At 41.7% G+C, this 18,430-nt stretch overlaps 1 protein-coding gene across 1 annotated transcript in view; it reads right to left on the reverse strand.

Annotated features, from left to right (window-relative positions):
- Nucleotides 1-18,430, reverse strand: part of khdrbs3 (KH domain containing, RNA binding, signal transduction associated 3) — a 107,124-nt gene that overhangs the window by 46,241 nt on the left and 42,453 nt on the right. Inside the window, exon 2 of the mRNA XM_084563024.1 lies at nt 8,932-9,050. Within this exon, the coding sequence (XP_084419150.1) occupies nt 8,932-9,050 (119 nt within the window). The remainder of the gene's footprint in view (nt 1-8,931; nt 9,051-18,430) is intronic.

Consider the following 18,430-nt stretch of genomic DNA (forward strand, 5'->3'; position numbering starts at 1 on the left):
TGCTTGTTTGAGTTAACACTGAACTCGACCACCTCTAGCGCACAGCCGTCCATCAAAGGCTTCCCGGGTTAGATGACTTCACAAGGGCACCGCTTTTTACTCATAAAAAACACAAATGATATGCATTGCTGTGTGAAGGCCCGTTGTGCACAGACACCCATCAGAGTGGGGCAACCTTAACATGGGCTAAACACAATTCCAGCAGCGGCAGCAGAAGATGGTCAGGGAGACAAAAGGGGAATGATGCTTTCCTCACCCTCTCTATGTTTTCCTTTAACGGTGAGTTATACCGCTGTCTCCCTCCACTATCTAGGTCATCAATTAGCGCGCAGGAGGTTTAAAAAAACAGACAGTTTTGTTCTACACCTCACCTATATCTTCGCTGCCTTTTGTTCAGAAAGCGAGTGCTTATTATGAGGCTCTTGCCAATTCCTGGGTGAGGGATTTGAGAGGCGAGCTTTAGTGATTCGCTCTAATGCAGTAACTGACTGTCGGCTTTTTATTCTGGCCAGACTGAACTCCAGCAGTTCTTAGCTACAGTATGTTCCTTCAGCCTTTATAATTACACCGGGTTCTGTGACTGGATGTGATCACACAGGGCTCTATTCAGCGCTTGCCTCAAAGTAAATGCCATGCCCCACTGCGCTAATTCCAACTCTGCACTTGCGAACGGGAATAAGTGAAAAGCTGTGACCTTGGAATGATGAATATGTAATACATGTCTAACTCCGGTGCTAACTTGGCTCCATTTAACGACTTCTTCCATCACCTGAAAGATTTCAGTACCTCTAATGAAATTTGCACATTAATTAATTCCAAATATGTTGAACGGGACACGAATTGTTGAGTTGGAAAATTCAATTTATGAATTGTCAAAGCAAACAAAATGTGTCCTCCCTCTAATGGACTCGAGTTTACACAAGAATCAACAAAGGAGACAGCACGCAGGGTGTCAGGAAATGTTTTAAATGTGCTACGTTTAACCGATGTCCTGCACATCAATCATTTCCACCTGGATGGAGCTTTGATGGCTGAGCTGTGCCGCCTCTTGAACAATGATTCGGGGAGCACACGGCCGACATCCCCCCCCCACCCGCATTACTGCAGCTTTCAGTGAACACGTTCCATCCTCCTGACAGGTTGAGCGTCGGACACCGTGTCCAGGATGTTTGCGTAGATATCTCAGTTCTCTGACTCCCAACCGAGTATTCGCCGATGGGTAAAAACGCTTGAACAAGCAGAAAAGCTTGTTTTCTGATCAAGAACAAAACGTTGCCGTCTTGCTTTTAGCATCCCAGCGTATAAACCATATCAACTGTGCATGCAGGGGCATCAGGCGGAGAGCACAAAGACGCACACCTCCAGGAAGAGAACTATCAGACTGACTTTGAAACAAAAATGAATGTAGAAATAAATTTACCCAGTTTGCAGAGCGATTTCGTTTCTATTAAAAAAGGGACACGGTTTGGGAGAGTCTGGCTTTCTGTCGAGCTGAAAGGATAAATGCCCTCTTTAATTTAGATACAGACTTGTCTGTGGTGGACAGTTTAAACAGAGAGAGACAGAACGTATTGAATATGAAAAATGTCACTTGGTTTGAGTTCAAATGTAGGACACCGGCTCAGACAGAAACTCCTCCTCCAATGTCCTCTAAAGACACAAGACAGAAAAGATCAACTTTATGAGCAGAAAACATGATTTTATATGTAATCATGTCCTTAACTTATCCTTTTATTTTTAATTCGAGATGTCATTTGATCTCTCTTGTGACTTCTTGTATGCAAATAAACAGAGAAAAGCAAGTTATTGGGTAACACATTGCACAAGTCTGTATGATTCTCCCACATAGCTGAAGGTTAAGTCCTTTGTCAAATATCTGCTTCCCTAATTCCTTGTTATCTCATCATTGCTGGTAATAATGGCTTAAAATGTCCAAATATTCATTTTACAGTGATAAGTTGTCAGGGCAGAAGAGGAGCGTGAGGTATCAGAGATCAAAGATATAAATACATGCTGCTAAAAGCATGAAGGTGTGGATTACCAACTGAGCAAAGTGGAAAACTGCCCCAGGGAACTGAGATAGCTAAAGGCCCCCCACAAGCACAAATTTATTCATGGCAATTTGACTGTGATCTTAAAGGACAGTATAGCAATGCACTCATTTGGCCAGTCCATTAGTACTTGCTAATACCAACTTTGACCCTCTTTTGTCTTCAGAACTGCCTCGATTCTTCGTGGCGTAGACTCAAATGAGCGCTGGAAACCTTCCCTTGAACTGACACTCACTGGATATTTTTTCTTTTTCAGGCCATTCTTTGTAATCCCTAGGGATGGCTCTGCATTAAAATCCCAGTAGATCAGCAGTTTCTGTAATACTCAGACCAGTCCGCCTGGCACCAAACCACCATGCCATGTTCAAAGTCAATTAAATTACCTTTCTTCCGCATCCTGAGGCTTGGACTGAACTTCAGCTGATTGCCTCGACCGCGTCTACATGCCTAAATGCACCGAGCTGCTGTCATGTGATTGGCCGGTTAGATAGTTGTGTTAATGAGGAGTTGACCAGGTATACCTAAGGAACTGGCCGATGAATACACGTAGCACTGAAGCACAACACCAACTTATGGTGAGGGTTGTTAGGGCTATCACTTACATTTCAAAACTTTAAAAGAAAAAAACTTACCTTTCAAAATTCACAGACTAAAAGCACTATAAACCATCAGCCATCACACCTAATACTTTAAAAAATAAAACTTTAGCCAAGCGCTATTTATGCTGATCATATAATCACAGCTGAATCACATCTGAGAAGCAGGTGTAAAATCCACAACCAACTTGACACTTGGTCGCTAGTGGACGTTCCAAGCTCTGGTTGCCTAGGTAACCCTCTTGCCTATTTCCCAGCTCCAAAGAGTGAAACAGGCAGAACACCAAAATGTTGATAGTGAATGGATAGAGCTAGCTCTAGAGCTTTCTGTCACTGCTCCCTATTTGAGAAGAAAATACTGTCAGTGCCGCCGCCACTACCTCTGGGTTCAACCGAGTGTAGCAAATTTGTTGGTTGGAATCCAAAATCTTGGACAGTGTGTCCTTGCAATAGACTTTTAGGGAACTCAAATGACATATGTCAGTTGATTTTATCCATTGCTTCCACTGGTCAATCGGGTTGCCTCAAAGTTGAGATCACTTCAACATGGTACCCACTAACTTCACATGGCTATGGGTTTTTTCACCCGTCATAGGTACAATTTGTCACCACACTGCTGCTAGGCGCTTGCCATGCATACAGCTGTTAAAGATTAACTTGCTAAGGGTTGAAGGATTCAAGGATTCAAGGATTCTTTATTGTCATTACGACACATGTTGGTACATGGGAAGGAACGAAACTGGTTACTCTGGTCCCGATTCAAGCCATAACTAAGATGGCACCTGTGATGTCAGTATTTGAGTCTTCACCACAATTGTCGGATTTTTGTTCAGTGAAAGCCAAAGAGTTTATTCAAAATGAGTGAAAAAATGCTTCATTTGCTATTTTGAGAATTTGTGAATATAATGTTGTACCAAACATTATGAATGAAAACTTTTCAGGTAGTAAATTTTCTCTCTTTCTTATTGTTTTAATAACATTTTGCTAGTTAGTAGCCTGGAAGCCAGCCTGACTACCCCCTGCTCTCCACGTTTTTTGTGGCGTAAAGTTGGTCTGGTGTCGCCCCACATGGAGTAGATGTTGCTCAGGCAAAGATCTGCCTGTCTGGGTGGGCTTTATGTGGTGACAGACAGAATAGTGAAAGCGAGATGGCGGCGTAGTTATCTGAGCGCCATGGAGTTGAATGTGTTTACAACAAAATGGTTCTCATCGGTTGTAGGACTGTCCAGTTGCGTGCAGATGTTTTTTATTTCTCTGTATGAGTTAAAACACGCACCATAATGAAATCCCAGCTAGCGAGTTAGCAGTAATTGAAGAGAATTTGAAAGGCTAAATCTTGAGGCTTTGTCGAGTTTACAGCTGACTGTGCTTAAGTGGTATATTCCTAAATGAATTTGTCTAATCACATTACCACACAGTAAACCCGTTTTAGCACAAGGGTAGAGGAGAGAAAGGTTTAAGAAGGGCAGAGCAGCTCGTTTTTTTTGTTTGTTTTTTTTGCCCTGAGGCTCAGTAGCAAGTTTATTCAGTCATGGCTTTAACGTGCTCACATGTTTCATACAGATAATACAGTGACCTGATGTAATGGTATTTGTTTGGTGCTATTTTAGGTTTCTGACTATTCGAAAGGAGATTATCCAGATTTGTTTTGTATTTGTTTGATTAATGTCAGTATATGTCAGGGAGAAGTCTTAATCCAGACATTTAAACACGCTCCATGTGTTTAACTGTGCAGTCGGCACATTTGCACACATCTCCTCAGATGGACAATCCTCCAACACAGGAGTCTTACTGAACAAATAACTGTAATCCCTGCCGTTTATCAGATATCAAAATACATCTGACTTCTGCTGTGATTGATGCTTTAGGGTTTTGCTAATGCCTTAGTGATCATGAGGGATTACGCGATTTACAGAAACCTGGCTGGGCTTCTGTACCGGTTCATGTCAGTAGTCTGTGTGAGAGGATTGTGCTGCTACTGTCTGTATTCACCAAAAAGCTGGTGTGTTTAATCACACGCTGATCCTCGGTTGTGGTGTCAGTTGCAGGAAAAAAAAATCAATGAAAATAAAAAAAAAAATGTATAATCATAATAAAAAAAAAGACAGAATTGTAATTTGTCGGATGCTGGGTGTTATCCTAAACAAACAAATACAGCATCATGCAGATGATTAGTAAGTTGGTTGCATAGAGGTAGAGAAAGGATGGATGATTAGTCACATTTAACTCGAAAAGGATGGCTGCAAGAAAGCGGGATACATCGGAGATCTTTTCATCATTGGTTGAATGTGTATTGCTGAGAATCTGGCAAAAGGTGTGCTCACAGAGAGCCAGTGCAGAGTGATTGTGCTGAGGACAGCAGGACAGAAGAAGGATAAATCACCGCTCCCAGCGCGGAGAAAAGCCACAGTCTGAACTGGAAATAAACCAGTGGGACTCCTTACGCCTCACTAATAGCCTGTGGTGCTTTCTGCCAACAGACGCTTTCTAAGAGAGAGCCCACAGATCCAGCAAACGCACAGATGAGCGCTGATAGTGCACCAACATTCAAACGTCGGGATATTTTTACTCCATGAGTGGGTGTGACATTACGTTTCATTCTGGTTCCACTGTCATTTAAAATCTCAGACTCTGTTCTTCTACACAACGATGTCTGACATGACATAATTGACCTTCTATTAAACATAAAAGACAGTTTCTCTATGGTATTTAGTGTTTATTACACAACACAACTCACCATCACTATGATATCAACGATAGGGTAAAATGAATCTAAAAATCACTGTTGTGAAACAACAATATTTTATCACAGAGTCAGCGGCCTAGAACGTGCAGCATTGGCGTCCTTGCCAGTTTCGTTTTGATAAAAAGCTACGTTTGCAGAGGATGGATTCAACCTCTCTGCACGTGCTCCTAAATGGCTATTTGGAAAATGGTAGTGCCACTTCAATGCCAGAAGCCAAAAGGTGAAGCTCGCAGCTCAGGAGAAAACCCATTCAAGTCAGACCGATCACTCTTGCCACTGCTACCTGTCAGATAGAACAAATTGAATTTGTCTTCCTTCGGTGGCTTGTTGAAGCTCTAAACAGCGTATTAGTGGCTCTACTTATCAAAGCTGTCAAAGCGAATCTGTTTAGCTGTGAACCTAGGAGACTCAGATCAGCTTCAGATAACATTACATATTGTACATAATATATGCAGCAGATACTCAGTCAGCGCTTGTCAGCAATATACAAGGTGTCCACACAAAACCACACCGTATGAAGTGACCCATTACGCCAAACCTTTTGTCGTTTGAAAAAATAATCTAACATGTAATGAGTCAGCAGAAAATAATAATGTATATGGGATATAATTGTACTCAAACATAACTTTTTTAAAATTCATTCATTCATTAATCTTCTGTAACCGCTTATTCCAGTTAAGGGTCGCTGGGTCTGCTGGAGCCTATCCCAGCTGTCACCGGGCGAGAGGCGGGGTAAACCCTGGACAGGTCGCCAGTCTATCACAGGGCTAACACAGAGACACAGACAACCATTCACACTCACACCTACGGCCAACTTAGAATCACCTATTAACCTAACCAGCATGTCTTTGTATGGTGGGAGGAAGCTGGAGTACCCGGAGAGAACCCACGCAGACACAGGGACCTTCTTGCTGTGAGGCATCAGTGCTAACCACCTCGCAACTGTGCTGCCCTTCTTTTTTGAAATTGGAATTCCCAATATAGTTTTTCCCATATATATCATGAGCCATACAAGAAGAAGAGACAGATACGATTAGTTCCAACAGGAACATGTTTTTCAGGTTCCCAGTATGTGTTATATACAGCATAGGCCCCTTTATCATGTCCCCAATATGTACTAAATAACTCCCAATGTTCATAGTAATATTAGTCTTAACTATTAGTGCCAAGTACATCCATATCAACGTGTATATTTTAGCCTATTTGATCATTTTGGTTACTTTCAACAACTCGATTTCAAAAGATTATCCACGCACCAACACATTAAATAATCTGTCTCTGTATCTCTTCATAGAAGTCTTGCTGTTTAACGGTGTAGCTAATCCTCAACGGCACGTCGTATGTAATCAATGACACTGACTATATATATATACAACCCAATCATGGCGGTTCCTGCGCTGCTTTAATGAGCACAGAATTAGAAAACTAAATGCCTTAGATCTGTTTCTACGATAAGACTAAAGATAAATAACACGTGGATTTCAAAGTTCAATGTGCACATGTCACTGAAGTCACATGTACGACACTTTCTTTGTTAATTAATGACCAAATATTGCAAACAACCCTCGCGATAATCTATCCATGTATAATTAGATAAAAGTTAATCTTTGATAGAGTTTATGTTAAATATGTCATTTTTTGAAATAGTTTGAATGAATGGTCGAAAGACTAATGTTAGAAGTTACGGTTAATTTTTAGTGCTGTTAATGAACTACTCCCAAAATAATCGATCGATTAATCAAAAAGTTTTCGACTGATTAATCGACTAATTGAAAAAATGACCAAAAGTGCTTTGGTTACCAGTGCTAAATATTTGCACCTAATTAAATCTCATTAGTACAGTTTTCCTGTTTTAGCTTAAAGGTCAGTCATGGTTCACAGACTCTGTCAACCTTAATTAAAAATAGTAGAATTTATGGCATTTAATTAGCATCAAAACCCACACAGACACGTGATTCATGTACGTGATACAGGAGCACAGGACAGTGTCCACGACTTGAAAACCGTCCTCGGTGCGCACAAATGCTGCCCTGTGCGCTCCCTATGCGCTACGACTGCAAGAAAATCAAAACAAAAAAACAACTCTCGCTCGCTCTCCAAGTGGACGTTTGAGACTATGGAGGCAGGGACACTTTCACCACCCACACTCTCCTTCCTTCTGACACCCCTTTCTGTGTCCGAGGAACAGCCACTTCTGCAGTATATCATGGAGAACCAAAACGAAACAAATGAAAGATAAAGAAAATTAAAAACAACAGACATCTTACCTGTGACACATCAGCATGCTAACTTGTCATGAACGATGTATTAACGCACGTGATATTCATTTTTTTTTTAACTTTTTTCACACACACACATTCTCAGAGATCACAAATTTTTACTTTTTAGCCATTTTACATTGAAGAGAACTAAGTAAGTATGTGTTAGTAAGGCTTTGTGGTAGTTCTACCAATCCGTTAAATAAGGTGCTAGGTGTGGAGTAATGTAAAACTTGATTTTTACAACCAGCATGTTAAACTGACATTGAATTATTCCATTATTTCACAGTGAAGTGTCATTAAGTCTGTGATACTGAGCGTAGAAAGCACTTTGAGAAAGTGTGACGAGCTCGGCGCGAGAGTAAGCCGTTCTCGGTACACAGCTGCTAACTAAAGGAGAACACCGGGCCACTGCGACCGCGACTGGTTCAGCGTTTTTCCCCCCCACTGTCCTCTCCGCTGGCATCCTGCAGGTTGCTGCTGTCCTACCCTCCTGGTGGGCTGAGGTGAAAACCTGAGTGATGTCTCCCATCTAAGTGCGGCCCTCTCACTTTTACACTAGCCTCCCCATCGAGCTCCCAGTGGGACACCCCTGTCATGTGTTGAACTCGTGGCTCTAATAAACACTACTGCCGGTGAAGGCTCCTTGTTGCGGGCGAGACTGGAGTGCGCTTAAAAGTGGCAACAGTGTTATCGCTCAGAGCCGACCCACAGGGAGGTCACTGTGAATCCGATCGTCTTGGACTCTCTACACCTACACTCGCCATAAAAACTATTCATTTTCATGTAAAAAAAAAAAAAAGTCTTCTAGAATCTATCATGCATTATAAGAAATCCATTGTCAGGAAATTCCTTTAAATCATACATTCATAAATATTCATTGACAAATTAATACAGCGCGACATCAAAGCGCCATTGGCCAAGGTCAGCGCACAACGGAGAGGTGCGTGTGTGCGAGAGAGAGAAAGGAGGAGAATTACAGCCGGAACATTGGAAAAACTTAAACACTTCTTCAAACAGGAAGTAACATTCCTAACATAGTTTTACCCCAGTTCTGTCAGCCACCTCTCTGCCTCAACACAGTCTTCAAGATATGCTACATCTAATAACATAAAGCATCAACAAAAAGTGTCAAGTGGCTGTTGGAAGGAATTTAAATCAAAACCAGCGCTACTGTAGTTGACTTCATTATCTATAAATAACACATATCTAAAATTCTCTATCTGCGCACATCTCATTCTCAGAGAACTCTCTGGCGGTGGTACTTTAGTAGCACTTACTTTAGGAAACTGCTTGACTGGTATTAAAACTTTCTGGCCCAGTTTCATGTTCTTGTTGATGACGACGTCGATGAATTTCTCCTCCTCCTTCCCCTCGTCTTTCTGAATTTTTTCGATCTCTAGAAAGAAGGGAGAGAGCAAAGGTAATGAGTTGAAAAGCAGCAAAGGCACGGTCGTAAGGGTGCGTGTCGTCATTATCAAGTTGAAAACAGTTTCAGTGTTTCTATAAAAGTCTGTGGAGATTCTAGGTCGGCTGGGATGAGTGGTGAAAAATCTTCAAGTAAACAAAGTCCAGTTGCCTCGCTCTTGCTTTATTCTACAAGAGTAAAATGAGAATACTGATAAAAAGGGAAACTCTCGAACAAGGATTTCCTTCGGGTTTAATAAACTTCTGCCTTCTCTTATCTCAAAGTGCTGCCTGTGTGACATTGCGAGTCAGTTGGACGTTAGCTCCTATGGATCCTGCGCAGTCTCTGGCAGAAAGATAACTTCCCGAGTGATGGATCATGTGTCACTAACGGTGCGTGGTTTGGAATTTCGCATGGAAATGTCGCCCCGAACGCCTGGTTCCAAACGTTAGAAATGCACATACAATTTCACCAGCGTGTCTTTAGAAGTTCTTAGGTCATCCAGGATGTAGTGCATCCAAAAAAAAAAAAGACCCTAGTCACGTGAGCTTCAGGTGGGCACCACTCACAGATGTTCCAGATGAAAACCTTAACTTCCCACCGATCATTTAGAACTGAAGGAACCGCTTGGATGAGTGGTGAAACGTTTTCAAGAAAACCAGAGAAATGAAGTTGCCCAAGCTTCAGCTTTGTTTTTTTTGGATGATTTCATGAGTGAGTTGGTCACCATTTCGTTGAAATACTTCTATACTGTACTTCTAAATTTCAGCAACTCCAAATTCTAAATTTAGAGTGTTATGGTAGGGCATAAGAAGACCATTAGAACATAAGTACTGATTCAGGCACTTGTCAACATACACATTATCACATTAGACAACATTAGGACACTTCTTCATGGTACCTCATGCAGAGGTGGACCTTGTAGACCACATTTGACCCTGATTTGTCCTGAGAATGTTGCCTTGATCTTCTCTGATTGGCCGGGTGAAAACCACATGCTTCTAAACCTCACTGAGAGGCGCAGGGACGCAATGTGAAATGTGTGCGCAACATTCAGGGTTAAGAACTATGGAAATGAAAATCTTTAAATACACTGGTTGAGTTAGACTGGAAGCCAGTCTCAATGCAGAACTCAAAAATGTTCAGTTATGTGCTGCTCTTGTGTTTGTCGCTGGTGGTTACGAAGGCCATAGAGCCCAGACTAGAGCATGTGTCTCTGGACAACAATGGTGGCACCCAACCTGTGAAACCCGTGAAGATAAATGTGGGGAAAAGCCTCAGAGAGCCTGCCCCAATGCCATGCGAGTTCGAGAGGTTGAGCTTTTTGTAGATGAATGCCATCTCTTTTTTTATACTCTGTTAATCATGTAACCAGCTGATTAGACATTTGTTGAAGTCTTCTCTGACATTTTTACACATGAATGTTGGCTTTGAAGCAATAGTGATGGACATTTTTAGCCAATATCTGACAAGATTGGGAAAATTAAATTCAGTCCACAACAAGGAATCAAACCAACAACACATTCAGTTTACTTGTCAAGGTATGTACAACTCAACCAAAGCTGTATATTCTTTGTCCAGAGTGACAAAATATCCAGGACCATCAGTAAAATGATCTCTGTTTGAAACTGGAAGCTGCTAATGTATTTTCCATTTCGCCAAAATCCCAGCTCTCCAAACTAGGCAGCCCTGGGCTACTCTCATTTTCGATTATTTTAGCCCTTCTCCCGAGTAGAGCAGATTTGTTCAACCTTTTTTAGGCGTGGATAATAAACCTTATCAAAACAATTTTTGCTGACAAAATGTTAGCGCCCCCCCCGGCATCACTCACCTCGCCTACTGGCTGAGGCTTCGGCCACCATTAATACTTTGTAATTTGAGCGGAGACGCCGATTTACTTGAGCAGACATGTCATGTGCTCCAGTCCCTTTCATGTGCCTCGGAAATAAATGAAGGGAAGGACACTGGGGCTCGCACCTCCCGGCAACCAAAAATACTGGCTGTCACGCTTCTTCTTTCGGGGAGAGGTGGACTTTGATGTATTTGGAGATGTAACCTTGAACGTTTAATCAGATGGATAACATCTGTGTTTCAGTGCCAGGAAAATGGTTTTGCGGAGAGGGCAGCAGAGAGGTGCGGTGAGGTCTGAGACAAAGACTCAGGCTAAAAGCCCGGCGGGGGAAAGGGTGAGTCAGGAGGCGAACTCCATCACAGATTTATTTCTCCTGTGCAAAATGATTTTTAATATGTGTGGGAAAAGCAGAGCAATCGCGAAGCTTTAGCTTTTTCAGTTCCGCTCCAATCTGAGCACGATAAACGCAAACAGGCTCGCATGTTCAAACACCTCAAGAGCACATACAACACTTCTGTTTTTCAATTACCCTCATCTGAGCGCATCGGCAATGCAAACTGGAAACTCGAAATGCAATTGTGATCTCTCAACAGAGCTCCGCCGCATCACATTAGCGGGACGTAATTAAAACCTTTGATATGAGTTTTAACGAGGATAAGAGAAGTATCAGCGAGATGAAGATATCTCTAAGCTTCGGTTCGTCCCGAGGGTGGCAGAGAGTGCACACGTTCTGAGAGAAGACAACATTAATATTAATGCATCGCCTAGCAACATGCCAAGACGGAGTTTCCTCCTTCCACCAGGCGCTGTCCTCAAAAGATTCAGGCTCTCGTGTGCTGGGAGATTGCAACCGAGATTGTGTTTCAACATTTTTATTTTTTTTCCTTCTCAAGCTCACAGCTATTTTATTTATTTATTTTTTTTTTTTTTGTGAAAATTTTGCATTTCGAGTCGAAATAAACCCCAACAGGGCACGGCAGTCAGTCGGCAGGTGTAACAACCAGTCAAAACCGAGGCTTCAAATGAGCGCACCCTCCAAACACGCCGTCGCAGGATCAGCTGGTGCAAATGAACTAACCACTGGTTCTCTCCCAGAGATCTTGTTAGCGGGAGAAAATGTGACAAGGAGAACTGAGAAACACCTCCACCTTCAAGCCATTACCGGGCGCTCAAACGAGAGAGATTAAACATGCATCACTGCCACGAGAACAATGCGCCTTGCGTGCTGTTGTTCTTTCCTACTAGCTCCATTATATTCCTATGCTGCTATTAGGCTGCTGTAAAACACAGACCGTTATTACAGCTCTACTCTCAATTCCTGGTATGCAATAAAAAATTTAATTCAAAGTCTTTTATTTATTTATTTTTCCGCAAAATTTTCCTTAAGACATGCACAGTGACTCTGTGGAGTCTTGAGGAAATAATTGGTCTACTACAGTATCTAGTGTTCAATATGTTTGTAGATCCTGTTGCCCAGATGACGGTTGTTGCTACTGAAACATTTGCTGAATTACTTTTATTCCTCTCCGTTCCTTCCATAGTCATGTTAAAAAAATTATATCCAGACTTAAGTATGGATATGTTTGGCCCTATTTGCATATTGGTGGTATACTTAAAGAAAAAAACCAAACAAACAAAAAAAAAAAACATAAAATTGCCATTTTGCTGTCTTTTTTGGAATTTTCAACAACTGAACTTATCAGTCGTATGAAAAAAGTAAGTACAAGCTACATTTATCGCACCTTCAGATCAACAAAATTGGGATTAGATGCCAGTGATTACACCATTCTTTGGAAATGGCAAGTGGAGCAGGTCTTATTTAGACTTTTAGTGTGATTTGTAGCTGTAAAAAATGTTTTTTTTTCCTAAATCTCCATCTCTTTACAATTTATCACACAGACGAGACAAATCAGAGACGTTTTCTTTGTTCATCTCGAGGATGTTAACAAGTCAGGGTGCGCGTTTTGAGTTGACACTCTCTGCGGGCAACCTCGGAGACAGGATTGCACGGCTAAGGGCCAAGGAAACCCCATGTGGGTGTTGGCGACCCACCTCATGCATCATACAGCTCCTCAAAATGCCTTGGAGTATAAGGACCCTGTCAAAAATAGATATACGCTGATTCCTTTTCCTGGTTAAGAGGTTGAAGCTGAAGTATAAAAATACTCCAGTGTTGAGGGAGGAGGAGAACGTGTGCATATGTCTAAATGAGTTCGCAGTTACATGAACATGATATGAGTAGAACATGAGTTACTTTGCATCACCCTGCAGCCGGCTAAGCCATTAGCAATGATGGCTTAGCTGTCTACGCCAAAGTAGAGACTGAGTAGTCTTGTGTTAGAAAACCTTTAGTCTTTGGTTTTAAAACCAGTCTACATGTTTTTCTGATCATGTCATACACTGACAAGCAAATTTCTAGGAAACTAGCTGAACTGATAAAGTTGGTCAGGTTATAGGTGTTGTCAGATGTCAGGTTAAACTAGGAACTAAACGCTGACTGGAGGATCTGCAGGTAACTCTTGCAACTCTTGGTGTCAAAGCGCAGGCGTCTAAAAAAAAAAGATTTGACTTACAGGGGAGGCTTGTTGAGACAAAAATAATTCACCTTTGCTGTCCATAAAGAACATAAAGACCACTTCAGGGGAAGAAAGACACCAGCTACAGAGGTGAAAATGTTTTGGTTTGACTTTGATTCGCAGACTTAGAGAATGGGCTGCATTTAAGTATGATTTCTGCATCATATCAAAGATTGCTCGAAGATAATGGGAGGCCATCTGCCCATACATACCTTGAATTGGAGGTGGAATTTTTTAATAAAAAGATCCTGGTACCCAAAAAACCCACCAGATTAGATGATTACAATTCCAGTGGAAACATTTCGGATGGGACTGACGGGCTAGAAAACCCTCAGACAACTTGCAAGGGAAGGAATGTTGCTTGGAAAAGTGGTCAAGAATTTCTGGAAGCCAATATCAGACGGCAGCGGACAGTTATGCAAAATGATTTACTTACATAGCTCAATTCTTTTCCAAATTCTGGGGTTACGTCTATCGTACAATATGTGCATGTCTACTCAGGCCATAGGCTGCGCATCGGACGTTGTACCTCAAAAGAAAAAGAAAAAAATCTCTCCAATGTGATGACTTGGGGGAGCAGTTTGCTTGACTTTCTAAAAAGAAAATTTTGCACAGCGATACTGTGACTGCTCTCAAGTTCTCTTTTATATTCTACGACCACTTCCTTCAGCCATGACTACATTTGAGAAAAGACCACTGATTTGCACCTTTGTGTCACAGCAGCCTAGCCTTCAAGCGTGTTCATTCACGGCAGTTACAAACTACTCTTGCTTTGTTTTAAGCAGCCTTAATGGCCAGTGCAACGATTGTGAGGCCTACAGTATGCTGTAATGCTGCAATGACGTCTTACTTCCATTTGTAGAATGAAACCATTTTCACATAAAAAGAAATATCTAACGCTGTCTGTTGCATGTACAGCTTCTCCATGGTACATGAGTCAAATGGAAGAGAAGGAATGAAAGGAAACCTGCCCCCATCAGAAGACGAGGATATACATACATATTCTGCATTATTTAGGCCAAATAGCTTATAGAACTCAAAGGCCAGAGTGAATTATAACTAAAGAAAGTTTTCAAAATTCAATATTTTATTAATTCATTCCATGGGTCCCAGTACAGCGGACACATATTGGCTTCAAAAGTGGAATTCTTTTCATTTTCTCACATAACTTCACAAGTCAACACTGTTCCTGAATTGTGTTCCCAGAACTTGGCAATGAACTTGGGAGTGTTCAGAACTACAAAAAGAGTTGAAATAAACTGTAAAGTAGCACCAACAGCTTGCTGTTTTTTTTCCCCGCCCCATCCAGAAGCTGGTTTGCCCTGAGCTCTTCGTGTCAGTGAGGTTTTTTTTTTTTTTTTAAAGTTTCTTCTGCGTGAAACATGTCAGATATTACAACCTTTGCACAAATTAAATATATATTTACAGTCTATAAAATGCATCCGCCTGGGTGATGACACCCCGCCACGGGACGTCATCCCAGCTGTCTGCTTTTCCTGTTAGAAATGGAATCACTTAAAAGCAGCTCTGTGATTTAGGCCTTCCTATTTAAAATTCATAAGCTGGGTAGATTTTGTGGGATTATGCATGACTTCAGCTGCGTGCCGGAGAGTCGAGTTGGGTACGAAGGCAATTGGGTCATTAAGTCGACCAGTTTCATGCCGAGGGGTGGGATACATCAGAAATACACCATCAGCACGAAGGCTGCAGCCACATTGTAATTGGACAAAACGAAGGGGAATTCACAACCAATAGAATCCAGTGGTGTACACTGTACCTCACTTCGACCCACAACGCAAACAGAATAAATTTCAAGTGTTTGCTTTGCTGGCTAGTTCAGAAATGCTCTTCTAAAGCCTTCATAACAAAGCGATGCATCTGATTTGTGAGTTTTGTCCAGCAACCACATCGTAAAAGCAACGACTGGAGATTTTTGTGGAAGCTGTCACTACCGTCATGTTCCCACTGTTGCTGAGCTAGCCGTTTCACCCAGCCTGCAAGCGTAACTCGGCCGGAATCGCAACTGGAGCTCGCTAGTTAATGCACAGGCACAATGATGATGTTAATAATAATGTTATCCCTCCAGGTTTAGCCAGATCTCCCAAAATTCAGCGAATGTCAGTGAAAGGGCTGCATAAAAAGATGCGTGCTCATTCCTTCGAGTGCATGACTGACTGAAACACGTCCTAATGAATGCAACGCAGAGAACATCAATCCATTAACAGATAACACCACTGGGAATAATAGTCTGCAATATACGGGAATGTTTACTGTTTAATTCTCGAATACTTTTAGCTTCCTTTCCCATAACTGATTGCCAATAACGTCAAAGGGGTTAGAGCCAGTGTTTCTTTCATTTGAATGTGAAAAACAGCAGCGGGTCAGCACTTCTCTAACAAGACAGTGTGGGTGCCCTTATTGGCGCCACTCTGGTAAACAATATGTATGAAGCAAAAGTTCACTGCAAACAAATATAATGAGAAGTACATTCTCCCCCCGTGCACGCACTGATGCAAACACTAATTATCCGAGAGCTCACAGCGGCGTTGGATGTTCAAGGGTATTCCGACGCGAGTTTGTGTCCCGAACTTCGAACTGACGCGGCACAGACTTTGAATTATGGATCGAATGACACGTTTTTTATAAGAGAAAGCTGCGGGGGAGGCTAAAGTCGAATAAAAATGGATCAAAAAACGAGCCGGTGTTTTCATTCCCGGAATGAGTGGAGGTATATAACCCCGTATCTTGGTTCAATTTAGCAGAACTGACTGGTGCTTTGGAATGAATCGTGCGTAAAAAGCGTTTCATGCTACATTTTTTTTTATATTACGGGGCTCAAACTTTAGCTGTTCCGCTAATGAAGGGATTTATCTAACTATGTTTGCCCCTGGGCAATGCAGACTTCTTACAGAAAGCTTTTAGCTGCGGTAAAGACAGGCTGTCAGGAGGTACATCAGCCTTTATATACTAATAATAGACATTCTTTGGTCTCAAATAAGAGCAGCGACATCTGACATTTCAATTAGGCAACACTGGTATCTTTTGTTGTGTTTGATGTAAAATGTTATGCGTTGAGTTCTATTTGTTATCTCGAGGCGATGCAGCTCGCATTCCTTATCATGAAATACCGGCAAAACAGACAATTATTTTCCTTTGTGTTATTATCATTTGCAGCGCTCTGCGTCTCACCAGAGCACAGACAGGATGCACCTGCAGAAAAAACAGCTTAGTTCTCGTCACCTCCTTCCGTAAATAATTGAATTGAAGATGGGAAGACAGTGAGTTTTCTTCTGCTCCGGCAAGTGTCTGAAGCAATAATAAATAAAAAAAATATAAAAAAAAAAAAAAAAAACATATCTTGTCTAAATAGCACAATGGCATTTTATTGGTGGCTGTCATCCACTTACTTAATGCAGCTGACGGTGTATGTCGCCGTCAGCGGCAGACAGTGTCATTATTTTGTTGTTTTTCAATTACGGGTCAAATGAATGCAGTGCTCAGACAAAAATGGAACACTGTTATTCTCGTTTCCCAGCTTCTAACCGCGGGAACATGCTAATAGAAACCTAATCAAACGATACGCTGGAGTCATGTAAAAAGTTAAAACAATCGAAATAAGATGCAAGGAAATTCAAGATGGAAGCTTGCTGACAGAGTAAATGAATCATTTTAAAGGACCTCCGTCAGCTGCTTACTGTTAGAAAAAGGGTGAGATCGTGCAATTCAATGCACCGATCTGAGTTTGGCTAGACCTCAAGGACGCTGGTGATATGGTGGAAATGTTTAAAGTAAGACAATGAAGCTTTTTCCTCATATGTGGCTACATTCAACTCAGTGATCAAGGATGCTTCCACACCTCGTTGTGCTGATTTACAGTGTCACACTCAACCTCGATCCAGTCCGTGCACAGAGGCCAGTCAAAGTTCAGCTCGGTTTATTTTGTTCTGTAACAGTGGGAGATTGTCGCGGTCACACAAGCCCCAAATGAACCAACCTGGATGACGGTTCCCTGAGTTTCCTGACAACGAACTAGCAGTGAAAGCACCCTTAAATTTCAAATTCTATATTCGCTGACAACAGCCGCGATAAGCTATGGGTCATACCAAACCAAGCAGGTAAGGCTGTAGCAAGTGGCAAACAGAGAACTGAATAGGACGTGTTTTATTGCTTATTAACTTTAATTGACAAGTGGAAGAATGAGCTATTTCCTCTTTTTAAAGTCTTAACGTTCTACAGAAAAAGTAAGAATGAAAAGAATGGCTCTCGGGGATTTTAAATTAATTTACAGTTTACTAGAGATTCATTGTATAGTTGTTATGCAGTTGCAGCTTTTTAGAACTGCATCGTTCACTGTGCCAAGACTTTAAATCTGTGGTTCTAAACGTTGGAACATTAGTGACCTCTGATAACGGTAGTAGTCCACAAATGTCTGTCTATGATTAATTCTTTCCATTAGCCAGTTCTTGGGTTGGTATGTTGAAATGCCCGCGGATACAGGGTTCACGGTCACGTCTTCAAATGTCTTGTTTGTCGGACTGAGAGTACAAAATATCCAGTTTTCAATTAGAACCATGACAAAGACATGCAGCAAATCAGGCTTTTAGAGAACCCTGTCATACTGCGTCACTTGAAAACCATTAACTGATAGATAAGATTCTGTATCCAGTAGCATCATTACACGGAGACAGGGGGAGTTACAGGCAGCTAAAAGGGTCAAAAATAAAATAAAAGTGAGGTGTAAAAGCACAAAAAGCAAACTGGATAAAAACAAGTAAGAAAAACAAACCAGAGAGAGCCGCTGGGAAGGCTGCCACTAGCGTCAGCGCCGGAAGTCGTGATCATCAGCAATGTCGCGGATCTTTTTTAAAATCAAGTAATTGTTTGAGCTCTGCATAGCAGCATTGAATTAAGGAAAAAAAACTAACTGTCTGTCTTGACAGACG

Source organism: Chelon labrosus, assembly GCF_963514085.1.
Source record: "Chelon labrosus genome assembly, chromosome: 16".
NCBI classification, from domain to species: Eukaryota; Metazoa; Chordata; class Actinopteri; order Mugiliformes; family Mugilidae; genus Chelon; species Chelon labrosus.